We start from the raw sequence: 16,640 nt of genomic DNA, 5'->3' as shown, positions 1-16,640 counted from the left end.
GTGAATGTGAGCACAGCCTGCAAAAAACTGGACTCTGGAGTGCAGCTTTTCCAGAAAGTCACACTGATAAATCCGCTCTGCACCCTGTCGAAAATCCTGATCTAATCCGATAAAGGCGGTTTTTGAATAAACCTGACTTGACATAAACTTGACTTAAAGTGCACGTAGAGCGGAGAGCAGCCAGTGGACCAAACCATGTGTGTGTTTTTTTTTAAATATACAAACACACTGCTTCACTTTAAATGCACAGTTTATTTCAGGCTTTATTTTACTCTGTGTCGTGTTGGAACGTTATAACTTCTGGTGCTACATTGATTAGCTCTTACATGGCTTAAGCACATGCTCTAGTCTTCTGTTGTTTTTTTCTGGGGTCGTTACAGCACTACACACAGGCCTGGCATATGTACTACAACGTTAAACGGAGCTTTGAGACAGAATTTGCCTCAAACATTTTTGCAATCGAATTATACAAGTTACTTGATTAATCATTTCAGCCCTACAACCATAAAAAACACAGTGTAGAGCACAGGAACAGATTTAAGTGTATTTGCATAAATTTTGTATTGTTTTGGCATTTCATCTACATATAAATGATATTTTGGGCAGCCGGAAAAACGACAGTATTTAAAACGTGTCCCAGAGTGGGTAAATCTGAAAACGCTGGATTTGTGTGTCTGTGTGCACAGCAATACGGGATGTTTCTGAAAGGATTACATCACAGCACAGCTGTTAGGGATGACAACATGTAGCATCAACTAACAAGCTGAAGGTCAAAAAGACCCAAAAATGAATCTTTTTTCCACATTTCTGTACAGTGAAATCAGTTTGGATTTATTGTGTGCATGCACATTTTTTTTAAAAAGCTATGAGCCTGAAACACTTGCACAAAACCCCTCACATGTAACGTGTTAATATATTAACTAACATATTGCCTGTGGGGATCCATGAGCTCTAGATTGGGTAGCGTTTATAAATAGTTAGCTGACATTTTTCAAGGGTGTTAATAAATTATGCAGAGCTTTTATAATGAGTTGGAATAGCATGTGAGTCCAGATTCCTTTTAAAACTTTAGACCTTAAACCTCTACGGTTTTTTGAAGAAGAACTCAACACTTTTATTTCCTGTTCATTACGTAATTTTTTAATGTTAATTTACTGTCTTAATGTATTTATAAATTGTTTATGCTGTTGTCATATATACACTATTATCATTATTATTGTTATTATTTCATTTTATTTTTATTTCTATTTTGTCATTTGATTTTTAAATGGACTACAATGGAAATAAGTGTTTTCACTTTCTTGTGTCATCCATGTACGTATTTACAATTATATCATGTACTTACATTGAACTTACTAAATAAAATCACGCTTGAGGCAAATTTTTGTTTTGGGGAACATTTTGATTGTGTTTTGGGGTCATCTAAGAACCCCAAGTGGGAAGTGGGAGTTGCAAACGGGGTGGTCATAGCCCCTATATTATTGGGTGTGTATATAGGGTGCATCCGGAAAGCATTCACAACTCTTCACTTTTTCCACATTTTGTTATGTTACAGCCTTATTCCAAAATGGATGAAATTCTTTTTTTTTTCTTCAAAATTTTACACACAATATCCCATAATGACATTATGACAAAATGTTTTATTTGTTTGTTTGTTTGTTTTAGATTTTTGCAAATTTATTAAAATAAAAAAAATAAGAAATCACATGTACATAAGTATTCACAGTCTTTGACATGAAGCTCAAAATTGAGGTCAGGTTTGTCCTGCTTCCTGATCATCTTTGAGATCTTTGTACAGCTTAATTGGAGTCCACCTGGGCTAAATTCAGTTGATTGGACATGATTTGAAAAGGTACACACCTGTCTACATATAAGGTTCCATAGTTGATAGTGCATGTCAGAGCACAAACCAAGCATGAAGTCAAAGGAATTGTCTGTAGACCTCTGAGACAGGATTGTCTGGAGGCACAAATCTGGGGAAGGGTACAGAAACATTTTGCTGCTCTGAAGGTCCCAATGAGCACAGTGGCCTCCATCATCCATGAATGGAAGAAGTTCAGAACCAACAGGACTCAACCTAGAGCTGGCCGCCCATCTAAACTGAGCGATCGGGGGTTGAAGGGCCTTAGTCAGGGAGGTGACCAAGAACCCGATGATCACTCTGTCAGAGTTCCAGTGTTCCTCTGTGGAGAGAGGAGAACCTTCCAGAATGACAACCATCTCTGCAGCAATCCACCAATCAGGACTTTATGGTAGAATAGCCAGACAGAAGCCACTCCTTAGTAAAAGGCACATGGCAGCCTGCCTGGAGTTTGCCAAAAGGCACCTGAAGACTCTCAGACCATGAGAAACAAAATTCTGTGGTCTGATGAGACAAATATTGAACTCTTTGGTCTGAAGACCAGGCGTCATGTTTGGGAAAAAACAGGCACTATTTCTACAGTGAAGCATGGTGGTGGCAGCTGTGGGGATGTTTTTCAGTGGCAGGAACTGGGAGACTAGTCAGGATTGAGGGAAAGATGAATGCAGCAATGTACAGATATCCTGGATGAAAACCTGCTCTAGAGTGCTCTTGACTTCAGACTGGGGTGGCGGTTCATCTTTCAGCAGGACAATGACCCTAAGCACACAGCCAAGATATTAAAGGAGTGGCTTCAGGACAACTTGAACTTGTGAATGTTCTTGAGTGGCCCAGCCAGAGCCCAGACCTGAATCTGATTGAACATCTCTGGAGAGATCTGAAAATGGCTGTGTACCGACGCTCGCCATCCAACCTGATTGGGAGGTTGGGAGGTGCTGCAAAGAGGAATGGGCAAAACTGCCCAAAGATAGGTGCACCAAGCTTGTGGCATCATATTCAAGAAGACTTGAGGGTGTTGTTGCTGACAAGTGTGCTTCACCAATGTATTGAGCAAAGGGTGTGAATAATTATGTACATGTGATTTCTTAGGTTTTTTATTTTAATATATTTGCAGAAATTCAGAAAAGCTTTATGTTTCATTATGGGTGTTGTGAGTAAAAGTTTGAGGCGAAAAAATATTCATTTTGGGATATGGCTGTAACATAACAACATGGACAAATTGAATTGAATTGAAACTGAAAAAATGAAAACCTGTGAATACTTTCTGGATGCATTGTATGTATCATCACAGACATTGTGAAGGACACACTAGTGGGCAATGTGCAGCTTACAATTAACCTGCAAGTCAATCTTTTGAAAGAAAACAGCATTGTTTTTTGCATTGTTTTGAGCCCACCAGCACTATTCAACTCACAGATTTGTGTGTTGTATGTGTAGACATCCACTGCGACCGTGAACGTTATGGTGACAGATGTTAATGACAACGACCCAGTGTTCAATTCCTCACTGCCAGTGAACCTCACGGTCCACAGAGGAGAAGGATCACGCTTACGTCGGACAGGTGAAGGTAAGTAGACACACTATAGACTGTATTGTGAAGACAGATTGCAGGACATCCTTGAAAGAAAAGAAGCCAAAAGATTTTTCACCCCCTTCATTATATGACTGCAGGACAACTCACTAACCCTGCGTTCTCCATCCAAGGTAGTCCAAAGTCAAAAAAAAAAAAAAAAAGAAAGTTATACTTTCTGTAAACATTTCCAGGACATATCATTTCATTTTTGTTTGTCTATTTGTTTGCTATCTTTAAGTAAAAACTCATCTCTGAGACCTTCAGAATATCAAGTGAATCCCTCTGCTATTAAAATGAAACAAGGATGATGATGTGGATTGATATGTTCTTTAAGCTGTCAGGTTTTTTTTTGTTGTTTTTTTTTTTAGTTTTGGGCATGTTCTATGTCAGTCTGTGGTCAGCCTGCTGACATAGCTGCAAGCTATAGGCTGATGATTCAAATTATTTTCTTGACTTTTAGATTTTGGAGGATTTGATGTTTTTTTTTTCTTCATATTTTTTTAATGACATATTTACAAATACAGATTTATTTGTAAAACCCACCACATGTTACACTTATGTATGTTATATACCGACCAACCACTGATATCAGGAAAATAATTTTCCCATAATGCCTTGCAGGATGTGTGTCTAAATGCTAAAACCTTCCAAATTAGTGCATTACTTTAAAACTAAAACATATAGCTGATATTTTCACTTTGTAAAATGACAGAGGTGACGTTAATTTCAATAACTTGTCCGGAATTACTTTGTTTAAAATTTTAACCATAAGTCAAAACTGTCTGTGCATGACTCATGTGATATGCTACAAGTCTGTATGGTGTGAAAAAAAAAATATCTTTTTTTTAAATCCTCCCTCTTCTTTTTCTCTGGTAGGCTAACTCTTCTCTGCTGGCAGAGGAGTTAGTGCTGCTGGTCATAGCTGTCTGTCTGCTACAAAACATGTAACAGGCAGGTACTAAAATCTACGGATTTAAGACTTTACAAATGTGTTTAGCTGTTAGCTTTATTCACTATTGCCTGTAAATATTGTTAGCGGTCTAAAAGTAATTGGAGCAAAATTTATTGGAAGCTAATTGGTCCGCCAATGGTTTCAAAGTTATCTGAAAAACTAATTGCTAACCGAAAACGTTAGCTTGATAATTAGTGGTTAGGGATTAGCAGAACTGTGCCTGCCACTGCTCCTCAGTGGCTGGGAACAGCTTGTGACCCACCAAGAAGAGTTAAAAGGATGGAGAAGTGTGGAATGAACTGTTTAGTCTGGTGCCACCACAACCCAGTCCTGGGCCTGGATAATTGGCAGAAAATGACGAATGAATGGATGGTGATTGTAGTGTTAATATACCTGCGTGTTGTGAGTGTTCTCTTGTTTCTTGGTACTGACAGTGATTTGGGATATAAGCAGTGTCTGTTTGGATGCTGTGTCTCGTCAGGCTGTGTTTAACCCCTTAACACCTACTGCCGCATATATGCTACAATATTTGACTCAAATATACAACATACCAAATTGACCAGTATGCCTGTTGTTGCAAATTTGCAACATACCATTATTATTATTATTATAACATTATAACATAAAGTCATTGCCAAAATACCAAAATTACTATTTATTTTTTGTACAAAAGTGAAATTAATAATCTCAACATTATTTCCCATCTACTTAAAGGCAAAAACACACACAAAACATTTTTTTATATACAGCGATATAAATTCAGGCATTAAGGGGTTAATTGCAGGATAGTTCTGGAGGCTTTGGCGTAAAATCCAGATTTTATCAGTATGGTTTAATCAGATGTCATCAAGCTGCTCTCATTAACTGAGTTTTTGTTGTTGTTCGTTGTTGTGAAGATAAATGTGTGATGTTTATGATTTTATATGATGATTATTAGTTTAACACTTCTAACACGTTAGACACAAGTGGTGCAACAAGAATGGACTAAAATTACCCATGCTCCATGCTCAGTTTAATTTTTACACTCAAACAGCTATACTTCTCTCTCACTCATCTTACTCATCAAAATGACTTATTCTACTTCATTTAATAAATAAAAAAATTGGATTTGCTCTTTTTTCCACTACTATATTATCATTCCTGATTGCACATCTGCAATTAACAGGCCCAAGCTCAGCAGGAGAGCACATTAAGTGACAGATTCAATTACTCTCTCTTGTTTCTTTATGACTCTCGTGGCACAGATCATGTGATTCAACTGGTTACACAAAAAAAAAAGATTAATTCCGGTGCTGGTTATGATATTTATATCTTATTTCTGCTCTCCTGACATATCTCACTTCCTATATAATTAGCATCTACTCAAAAAATGTCTGGTTCTGTTTTTCCACAGCCGCCTGTTTCACAAAGGCATGCACGTGCAACTTCCAGCGTTAATTTAATTCAACTCTCCTAATTTTTACAGTGGGGACTTGTAATCATGGACAAACCTTGGTAAACACTGCAAGCTCTCTAATTAGGACTGCATGCTATTATACTCACAGGACCTTGGGTGCACATATTTGCAGGTAGTTCTTTTTTCTTTTTTTTCCAAACATCTAATGCTGCGTTTACACATAACAACGACAAGTCATAAATGCCACGAAATACACATTCTTGGCCGCTGATCACAAATGTGATGATTTGAGGCAGAGGCATCAGGTGTCCTCAGGAACTGCTGCAACCTGTTACCACGCATTGCGATTAATGGCACGTGTTGCTGGCGAATTATCAGGAACCATTATGCACGGTCAAGAATAATGTTCCGTGCTGCTGCACATCTATTCCGCTTAAAAAGGCATTGTTACGTTCTGTCACATTGTGAATGAAGTGAACTGTCTCCACACACATCCATATTCATCCTGCTATCAGCTGCTGAACAATTCAGATCGCTCCAGTTTGCTCCTCAAATCCACAGCAGAAGAACTTTGTGATTGCATGCTTAGTTGGGCTTTGTGTCATGGAGTGATGCAGAGAGGAGGAGGAGACGGAGAGAGCCAGATGTGTGGCTGCACACGGCTCTCACCATGCGCGTTTTCCCAAACATCAGGCACAGCAGCAGCAGGTGGAACACCTGCAGGAGCACGCTGATGAGCATTGGAACAAAACCTTTAGCTGACTTGGTGTCACTGTCCTGCTTCAGCATACTGCAGCAATGAAACTGAATGTGGTGCCGCAGGGTTTAATTGAGAAGAACATTGTCATGCGCTATTAAGGATCACCACTAATCAAGATGGATCAACACGCTCAGTTGCGACCTCCACTACATGAGGCAAAATGAGGGTGGTGTGTGACATTTGTGGAAGATTTTTTGACAGCCAAAAACATGCACCATGAAAATCACGAATATCACGCACCAACACGCACTATTATGAAACCTATTCAGATGCATTAAGTCACGTTAAGAATGTCAGGAATGTGCCAAGAATGGCACAAATATGACATTCGTAACATGACCTGCCTGTGTGTAAACACAGCATTACAGTTTTACATGTGGAAATCCAACACAATCTTGAGCTCCATCTGTGGCATGACATCTTCTGACTCATCATCATTATCTCGACTCCTTGAACTTGCTCCAAACCCAATAACTCATGTATTCCCTGGATAGTAGTCTTAGTTAAATCTGACATTTTGATTGGCTCTGATCGTTAAAGATGCTCATTTGGTTGCACACTTGCTTAGATTTGCTCCCAGTTTTAAGCCATAGCCTTTACACATCAGAGGCAGAGGTGTTTGATCAGTCTGACACTTCCATGGGTTCTAAATGTTAATCACGCTTCTGTGGTTGAACACGTACCGTACTGGGAGATAAATATATGGCTCTTATACGCCGCTGTCTGGGATTTTGAAGAACTCTTACTTACTGCCAGGTTCTAAACATGAAATCCAATACCTGTACTGAGTTGAACCACTGGGCACCATTCCAAAATTGTAAATCTACCCTTATCTGTAAATAGGCCATTTCATTTCAAGCATTCCAATCTTAGATCCTCACTCAAACCTTTGGGCATGTTCAAAATTCAACATAGCACCTTAACCCTAACAGCACTTTAAAATATTCCAATACTGGCCTTGCTCACGTTCAAGGACTCTTGGATATACTCCAAACTCAGAGACTGCCTCATCTCCAAGTGACCGCTGACACCGTGCTTTATTACAAACCAGTACATGTTTTAAGATGAATGAGTGGACCTGGACTTAGTTTTCTGATGCTGGTAAGGTATTGAAAGAGAGGTAAAAAGAGGGTGGGAGAACAGACAGAGTACTGGAAATTATAGGGCTAGGAATTTGAGGGATTTAAGAGATTATATCGCCACACTGGCCTGGGAGCGCATTCAGGATCCTCCAGTCAGAGGTGGTCCGTGTGGCCCGGGAAAGGGACATCCGGGGTCCCCTGCTGGAGCTGTTGCCCCCACGACCTGATCCCCGACCCGTTCACTATGAGTTGGGGGGGAATTTGAGGTGACTACATTTATACCATATATTGTTACATCAGCACAGCATGTTTGACTGGTGACAAGTCAGCTTCTAAAAAATGGAAACTGGAATTTGCACTATTATATGCATTCATCAGCCTCGGATGAGAATAACCACAGTTGATGTTAACCACGGTGATTATGCTAATCTGGGAACGTCTGGAAAACTTAATTTGTGTCTAGACATTTCATAAAATAACTGTCAGTGAGGATCAAATGGCTGTAAAAGTAACTAACTGGATGTCATGTTTTTATATGAACATGCCTTCTTCACCATTTTAGATTAATGCATCTAAATGAGTGCCGTAAGGCCCTGTGCCATATAGTATTTTGGTGATTCTTAGACTACGGGCACTTATTATGTCCTTTGATCATATTGTATGAAAAACAGAAAAAAGGGGACATTTCACACTTTTATAGTTATCTTTACAATGAAAGTGTGTAAGAAATTTGTTCTAGTAGTCTATGATGACTTTTTCACCTTTTTTCAGCATCATTATATGCAAATATTGCAGTTTTGTGCTTGTCCCACACCCAGACTTTTGATCTTCAATGAGAAAAATGAATGGTAAAGAAATGTTTTTTTCTAATGTTTTAAAATATCTCTGCATAAAATATCAGTAAAATAATCAAAACATAATTGGGGTATTCAGTGTCATACAACTGTTGTGATTTTTTTTAAACAAAATGTAGTTGTCCCACACTATGCTGTAATTTCCACCACAACACTGTAATGTCCCTTTAAACAGTTTGTATGAAAGATTGTTTGGGTAGTTCTATGGAGATAAACAGTGACATCAGAGCACATGTATATAGCGCCAAATCACAGCAAACAGTTGCCCCAAGGCGCTTTATATTGTAAGGCAATGGTGTGGTGGAAATTACATTTACAAGGCCAATAGTGCCCGTAGTTAAAGAATCACCCATTTATTTTTCTGTCAGACAAGGGCTGAGAGAGCAGCCAGTATCACTGCATCCCATTTTTTTTTTCTTGAAAGGAAAAAGCACTGCTCATGGAATTTGTGTCTTTGACAACAATAAACAGCTAATGGCTAGTTTGTAATGTGCCATATAAAAATATGATACATCGTATGTATAAAAAACACTCACCCTCAACAGGAACCAAGCGTATGTCCAGTCTATCACATTTTTATTTATTTATCCATTGGCTTTGTTGTATGAGATTTTGTGTGACATATTGGCTGACTATTGACAGACCGTAAAAGTTTCACATGTCAAAGTTTCACCCACACAGAGTGACAAGTGTTGCTATGATTGATTGGCTGCCTAAAAAGGTGCAGTGACATCACAGCGCTTTTCTGAAAAGTTGAAGGATTTTTTTATCTTAAATCATTCAGAGCGGCAGCACAAAATAAGCGGAGTGTTCTGAAAGAAGATGCTGGGTGCGGTTCTTTTTCTGGAGGCAGCTTGTGTGGTCGCATACATTGAAATCTGAAATCTCACTAAAACACTTAGATCAAGTGAAAAAGGATGCTGGCAAAATAACGCTGGCCTGACGTGCAAGGGGGATAACTGGGCATTTTTAATAGAATTTTTCATATTTGTCTGTTACATGTATAAACAGACCTGTTGAGCTCTTCAACATAGAGGATAATCCAGTTTGCATTTCATCACATGGGATTTATTACCATCGACATATATAATACATAAAAAAAAAAAATCTAGTATAGTAGCACGGAGAGCATCCTTTTCAGAGTTCACTGACAGATCTGAAAACTTGTGGTAAAGAAAATTCCTTTTGCGTGTTTGTGAGTGTTTTCTCTTTTTCCTTTGCAAAATTAAAGCCAAAGCCTTTCCTCATAGGTGGTGCTGGCTATTTAATTATACATCATGCAGAGGCCCAGTACACTCTGGAAGGATTGCTAGCCCTGGCAGGTGGTATCAAAGCAGAAACTTGCAATTTCACGCAGCATGTTGGCGGTTTTGGTGAAATAATTACAACAGTTCTTTCTGCAGTGGGGGATGAGGCTGAATGATTGGAGCTTGAACAGTAATGCCTCCTCATAGTTTGACATTTATGATGAATCAGTGGTACATTAGTCGCTGTGTGGCTTGAATATTCAGAATGTGATATTAATCCTGCCACTTCGCAAAGTAACTCATGAGTTTTTAAGCTTGGCTATTCTTCTAAAAGCAGCCTCAAGCAATCATGTGCGATGGAGGGTTGGGTGTCTACAAGCGCTTCTAGCACTGTATGTCTACGTATTGTACTGATTTGTATGCCTTCCACCACCGAGAGGGGAATGAATCAGTGGAATCACCTTTTGCAGTCATTAGTAGAAATGAAACCTGCAGTCTGTTGGTTCTTCATTACATGATTGCCTGTCTCTTCAGCACGGCTGTTTAGTCTCATCTATACAGTGCTGGTGGCAGTGTCCTGCACAAACATATTTCATACAGGTTGTAAAGGTTGAAACTGTTATTCTACATTCCCAAAAGTACGTCTCAAATTAATTTGTGCATCAGATGACTTTTTTAGAGGGGAAAATAGCATTGTTTTGGTGTGAAATGGCTTAAAGCTACAGTGTGTACGATTTAAAGTCATCTAGTGGTGAGGTTGCAGAATACTGCTGCTGGTCATGATTTTCCTTCACGTTCCCCCTCCCTCTTTTTTTTGGTGAAGGGGTTTTGTGGTTCTTTCTCTTCTGTTGTGATAAGCAATTTGATGATCCTCCATTTCTAACGAATATGCATAAATATGCAAATGAACTAATTAGCATGCCAATATAGTATGATAAAGCCAATGCAGCTGCTTCATTTTGGTAGCAGTTTGTCAATTTATCTTAAGAAATGAGCAAGATATGACTGATTTAAAGTCTCTACCCACTACGATTGAAAGAATAAAGGTTGCCATTGAAATGGTAACATTGTATATATTGGGAATGAGTTTATTCATGGAAACAAAAATTCTTCTCATTCTGTAGACCCCAGGAAACAGTTTGGCACCCATGAGCGCCCCGGCTTATTTCAGAAAAATGATGGTTCTCAAACTTGTTAGTTTACAAGAGAAACCAGTAGATGGTGTATGTGGGAACAACCACCGATTCCTGTCCTTTTTTTCTTCAGTCCCTCCATCCACACTGCACAGTGCAAAAGACGGAGTGTGTATGTCTTCTTTGGGCTACTGTATCAGCATGGTGGCGCAACATGGCCGCCTCCATGAAGGGGCCCGCTCCTATGTGGATGTGAAGGGTTCATTCTAAGCTCTTGAAAACACATCAGTTATTGTTAACACCATCAACACACTAATGAAACACATGGTTATGAAGGCTATATTCCATTTCTGCTATTGAACACTGCTAATCATTGCACACTGTGGATTGTGGACACTGAGCAATAATGGGAGTTGATTTATTAAAAAAAAATTAATCTACGAGAATTTCACTAATGGTCAAGAAGCACCAGAGTTAATAATAACTAGAGGTCTGTATGTATGTGTCCCCCTTGCTGATCCACACTACTAAAGGAAAGTACACATCACACCTAATAAGAAGTAACAAGTCATAACGGAGATGGAAGTGGAAGCAATCGCACATTCTAAGTACAAAGTCGAAGTAAAACTGGAATGATGGATTGTCTTTACACTATGTGTAAGTTAATGAGAAAAGGTGCCCACATCGATATTATAACTGGCCAATATGGTTTATTAGGGAGCAAAGGGAATGTGTAGAGATGAAATGGGAGAGGAAAAAAGGCTTGGTAATTTAGTTTCCAATAGCAGGTGCGTTGCTCACTGTACATAGAAATGAAATGAAAGTGAAGGTGAGAAATATACAAAAAGAGAAAATGAAAAAACAAGAAATGCTGAAGGAATTGGGCTGATTGTGAATGTGAAATATGAATTTATAGCCATGTATCAGGTTTTTAAGCTGCTTTTTTAAGTCGTTTTTGTTGTGATTGTGAACAGCCTGTAACCAACAATTTTTCATATATTGTTATGACATTTTTACTGATAGGCAAGAAGTGATTCAATTCTCAAGGCCATAGGTCAAAAGGCAAAGTCAGGAGAATTCTTGGAAAAATTCCTGTCTTTAACACTGAATAAATTTTCAAAAATTCATACCTCTGTCAAAAAGATGGATGGTATGCTTTAGCAACTGACAAAGATTGAACTGGATCTGATCCAGATTACAGATTTTGTGGCCATTTAAATTTAAAACCTCATTTAATGCATATTTTACATTATATCTTAATCAAACTTGCCCCAATCACTGTCATATTTGAAAGTGAGGTGCAGACTCGCACTCACTATCACCAGACAATATTCTATCCGGATCTGATCCGGATTGTGGATTTTGTGGACATTTCAATTTAATATTGAAAAGGCCATTTGGTGTATATTTTGCATTATACCTCAATCAAAAGTGCCTCAATCACTCTCATTTTTCTGTTATGGATTTACCTACACCACCAAAACTGGACAAAGGTTCCAATTTTATGTCTGTTTGTGTATCTTCCAGTTATCAGTTGGAAACCAAGTGCCAAAAAGCAATGACAAATTGTGTATAGCAGAGATAACCAATGTTCAATTTTTTGCCAAGGTAAATTTTTGTGGAATTGGAAACTAGTGTTGGCAGAGGTTTGCATTCTACAAGCGCGATGCTCTAGTTTCTCTTATGTTTCTTGCAAATAACTCACAGGAAATGTAATTGTGGCGAGAAATCTGTGACAAAGACAGAGGAAGAGAGCTGCCAAATGTCACACCAGCATTCTGCAGGACTTCCAGGAACTACAAACATGTATATGTTTGGAATCAGGGTGAAGGAGGTTAATCCAGATCTGAAATGTGATGCAGTAACAACTTTACCAGAATAGTTTTAAGATGATAAATAATTCAAGATTAATATCACCATTGCACTAGAATAGAGGTATATTTCAAATTAATTTAATAGTCATTCAGTTATTTTAGTTCTAATTCCAGGAAATATATTTGTTTGTCAGTTGTGAAATAAAGGAAGAAAGGTTGATTTAAACAATTAACTAAAAGCTTTAAAATGTCACTTTACAGCAGATGCTGACTATTTTACAACCCACATCAGAAAAAAGTTGTGACAATATGGAAAGTTCATTCATTCATTTTATGCTGCTTATATCTGGATCCAGATCACAGTGGCAGTTTACCAGGCAGCTCAACCCACACTTCCCTATTCTCAGCCAAGTCCTCTATCTCTTTCTGAGGGATCCAGAGGTGTTCCCAAGCTATCTAGGAAATATAATCCCTCCAGCAGGTCCTCGGTCTTCCCCCGAACTACCTCCCAGTTGGACGTGCCTGGAAAATCTCCCATGGGAGACAACCAGAGGGCATCCTCACCACCTCAGGTGGGCTCCTTTTGGCATGGCCCTGGTGGTGTGGTTCTGGCCTCCCCCCTTATTAGTGGGCCCATGCCAGCACCCTGCATGCTTCCCTTGGGTATGGGGCTGCTTCTTATGTCTCTGTGGGGGGGGCGGTGTCGGGGTGCGGTCTGGCGCCGTCGGGCCGCTCCCCTGTTGGTTCGTCGTGCTGCCCCGATGGCTCTGGTGGCTGTATTTGCTGGCCCCTGTGCCCTTCTCTGCCCTTTTTCTCCTGGTTTCTCCTGGGGCCCTGCATCCTGGACCCATTTCTGTCATTGCTCGCGGTCAGCCGTATGGCTTCTGATGTGCCGGAGTGGTCCATGTCATATGGTAAGGTTCTGTTCTTTTGTCTTGGCCCAACACACCAGCCACAGTAGTGATCGGATATTTAGCTGTGATCTGGGTCTCTGTGTGTGGATGGTTATGTGTTTGTGGCTGTCACCACAGTTCGGTTTTAGGTGCTCTCAAGGGGATCAAGATTCTGGTGTCCTAGATTAGGATATGAATGCTCACTAAATAGACAACAGACTGTTGCTGTCAATACTTGTTCATGTGTGGTTGTTTGTCCTGGTATGTTGTATATTTGGGGCCCCGTCTCCTCGGTGTCTCACTGCATAGTCATTGCGACACGTTAGCAGAGCCGTAAAACAGCTATTTGCGACCGTATAACAGCATGAATGTCCGCAAATCATCAGACACAAGGGGGTTATTCCCATTCAAATCCAATTCCATCATTTGCACGTTTATTTTTTGTAGGTAATTTGGTCGGCAAGGCTTACCATGGAGCAGAGGCAGCATCGCTCCAACAGCGGTCAGGGTGCAGAGTAATCCATCAAATGTGAAACGGTAATTCTGTATCAGAATCCACATCAATACTTTGTATGGTAGCTTAAATTCACCCATTTAGGTGGTGACATCGGTACTCGACTTTCTCTCACTCTCAGCTAACAGCGCTAACAGCTAGCGGCACACGCAGCCGGTGTTCTGTCGAATTGTGCATCTTGTCGCATAAAACGACAGTTCCGCGTCTCGACAATCAGAATCCACATCAATACTTTCGTACGGTATCTTAAATTCACCCATTTAGGTGGCGGCATCAGTAAATTACTTTCTCTCGCTCTCAGCTAACAACGCTAACAGCTAGCAATGCGCACAGTTGGTGTTCTTTTGAATTGTTCATCTCGTCGCATAAATCGACAGTTCTGTGTTGCACGGATAACAGGAATGACATCTCTTCAGAACACCGGTCAGGGCGCGGAGTAATACATCCAAATTTAAAATGGTTGAATATTTTCCTCACGTTACCCCAATATTATACAGTCTGAAATCAGCTTAACAAATCAGATTCACAGGAAAAAATGTAATTGGGTTAGAATATTATAAGCAGATGTCCAAAAATAGTTTTAATAGTTTGACAGTTTTGATTCAGTTCACCAGGTTAAATTCTCTTCAATCCTGCTTTGCTGTTGCAGAGCGTGGCCAGTGTTTGCTGCTTTTCTTTCCCTCTCCCACACAGCAGCACACTCACAATTTGTTTTATCTGGTTTCCGCCACTGCAGAAAAGCGATCTCCTCCCCCTTTTTTTATTACTTTCTCTCACCCTTTCTCGAACTCGCTCATCAATCGCCATTCATTCCTTCTCTCTTTTCCTTCCAAACAACCAAAGATAATCATCCAAACGGTGGACGCTCCATTAAATTTATGGCGGTTTAACACATAAGCATGAATCGCTTAATACAAGTCACGTCAACAAACGCTTATTCTTCTGTGTTGCAGTCTACAAGAGAAAACCATGTTTCTATTAAATAAAGACTTTGTAGGATACGATGGAACTTTAATGATGCAGAGAAAAAATGGGTCATCACAGCAGGTACAAGAATGCAAGTGAAATAGAATATAAATGTGAATTAAAGAATGTTAGAAAAACCCATTCAAAATCTAGTATTACCATGCTTTTTGAATCCTCACCACATTTCCAAGGGTGGGAGAGGCTATTGTGACCTCAGGCTGGATAGAGCATCCCTGTGGGTAACATCAGCCAAATGTGGGTCCAGATTGTGGCATTTTTAAAAGATTGTTTAGGTCATCTTTTAAAATATGTTTATTACTTGCATTTGTAATGATATACCTATTCATGAAATTTTAAAAAAGGAGAGGACATCTCTATTATTGTATTAATTTCTCTTAGTCGGAAAAAGATGATCAAGAACAAATTACTCATCTGACTGATAGGTAGGAATATGTTTCCATAGGTGACATACTAATAGCAAACGACCAGGAGAAGGCTGTGTTTTTCATTTGCATAGGCTGTTTGGTAAATCGGTTTTCGGGTTGTGGGAGGATTGTGATGAATAATAAGTAGGCACTGGTAAATAAGAAGTCAAGCTGTTTGCAAAACTTGAAGGGTAGCCATTATACAGGACTAAAGTGGCACTCTGTAAACCCCTGTAAATCCAGCTGTGTGTGTGTATACATACATATATATATATATATATATATATATATATATATATATATATATAAATTTCTAAATTTTATCATTCTGGCAGTATGTCATTGAAACTACATATGCACTGCGTGCACACATTCACACATTTTAATTTGTTTGTTCCATTTCAAATACATTTTTTTTTCTAAAAAATAAATAATAAAAACTTCTAAAAAGATCTTCCTCAAACTCAAACTGGAAGCATATCTCTCCAACTTGATATAATAAAAAATATAAAATCCAGCTTCCTGATGAAGTGCTGTAGAGGAGGATTTTCTTAAAAAGAAAACCTGAAAGTTCAGCTACAATTTGACAGAAAGTACATTTGAGATGAAAGCGGAGATTTGATGTTTTGGTGAAATAAACTTTTGTATTTCTTCATAATTGATGTAAATAAAGTCCAAGACATATTCAGTGAGTGGAATGATTGTTCATGTTTCCATCCCCTGACTTCTCTGAAGAAAACTGGCAATAAAACGGATTATTATTTACAGGTTTTATCAAGTTTTAGAGATTTGCTTTCAGTTTGAGTTTAAGGAAGTTCATTTTAGAAATTTTTATTCTTTTTTTTTTTTGTTGTTGTATTTCTTGCATTTAAAATGGAATAAACAAGTTAAAATGTGTGAAATTCCAACCGTTCCAATACTTTTGGAGGGCACAGTATCCTAACCTTGGTGGTATTATTGTTTTGTTTAAGAATGTTTAATTTTCACTGTTGCTGCACTTTGTGTCAAATCATAGTCATATCGTATATCATATTGATATGACAATTCAGTAAGATATATCTTCTATTATACATTCCAAATCTAAGGTGGAACTCTACTAGTGTTTGTCATGATGCGAGGTGGCGAGGCACAGATGATGGTTGGACACAAATGCTGACTCACAGACAGAAC

At 38.9% G+C, this 16,640-nt stretch overlaps 1 protein-coding gene across 1 annotated transcript in view; it reads left to right on the top strand.

The window, feature by feature from the left end:
- Positions 1-16,640, top strand: part of LOC117530861 (protocadherin-15-like) — a 520,141-nt gene that overhangs the window by 273,856 nt on the left and 229,645 nt on the right. Inside the window, 2 exon segments of the mRNA XM_034193803.1 lie at positions 3,299-3,388; positions 3,390-3,428. Of these exon segments, the coding sequence (XP_034049694.1) occupies positions 3,299-3,388; positions 3,390-3,428 (129 nt within the window).

The sequence above is a fragment of the Thalassophryne amazonica genome, chromosome 18 (assembly GCF_902500255.1).
Source record: "Thalassophryne amazonica chromosome 18, fThaAma1.1, whole genome shotgun sequence".
In the NCBI taxonomy this organism is placed as follows: domain Eukaryota; kingdom Metazoa; phylum Chordata; class Actinopteri; order Batrachoidiformes; family Batrachoididae; genus Thalassophryne; species Thalassophryne amazonica.
Note: the sequence above shows the minus strand (reverse complement) of the source record. Positions and strands in the feature narration are given on the sequence as shown.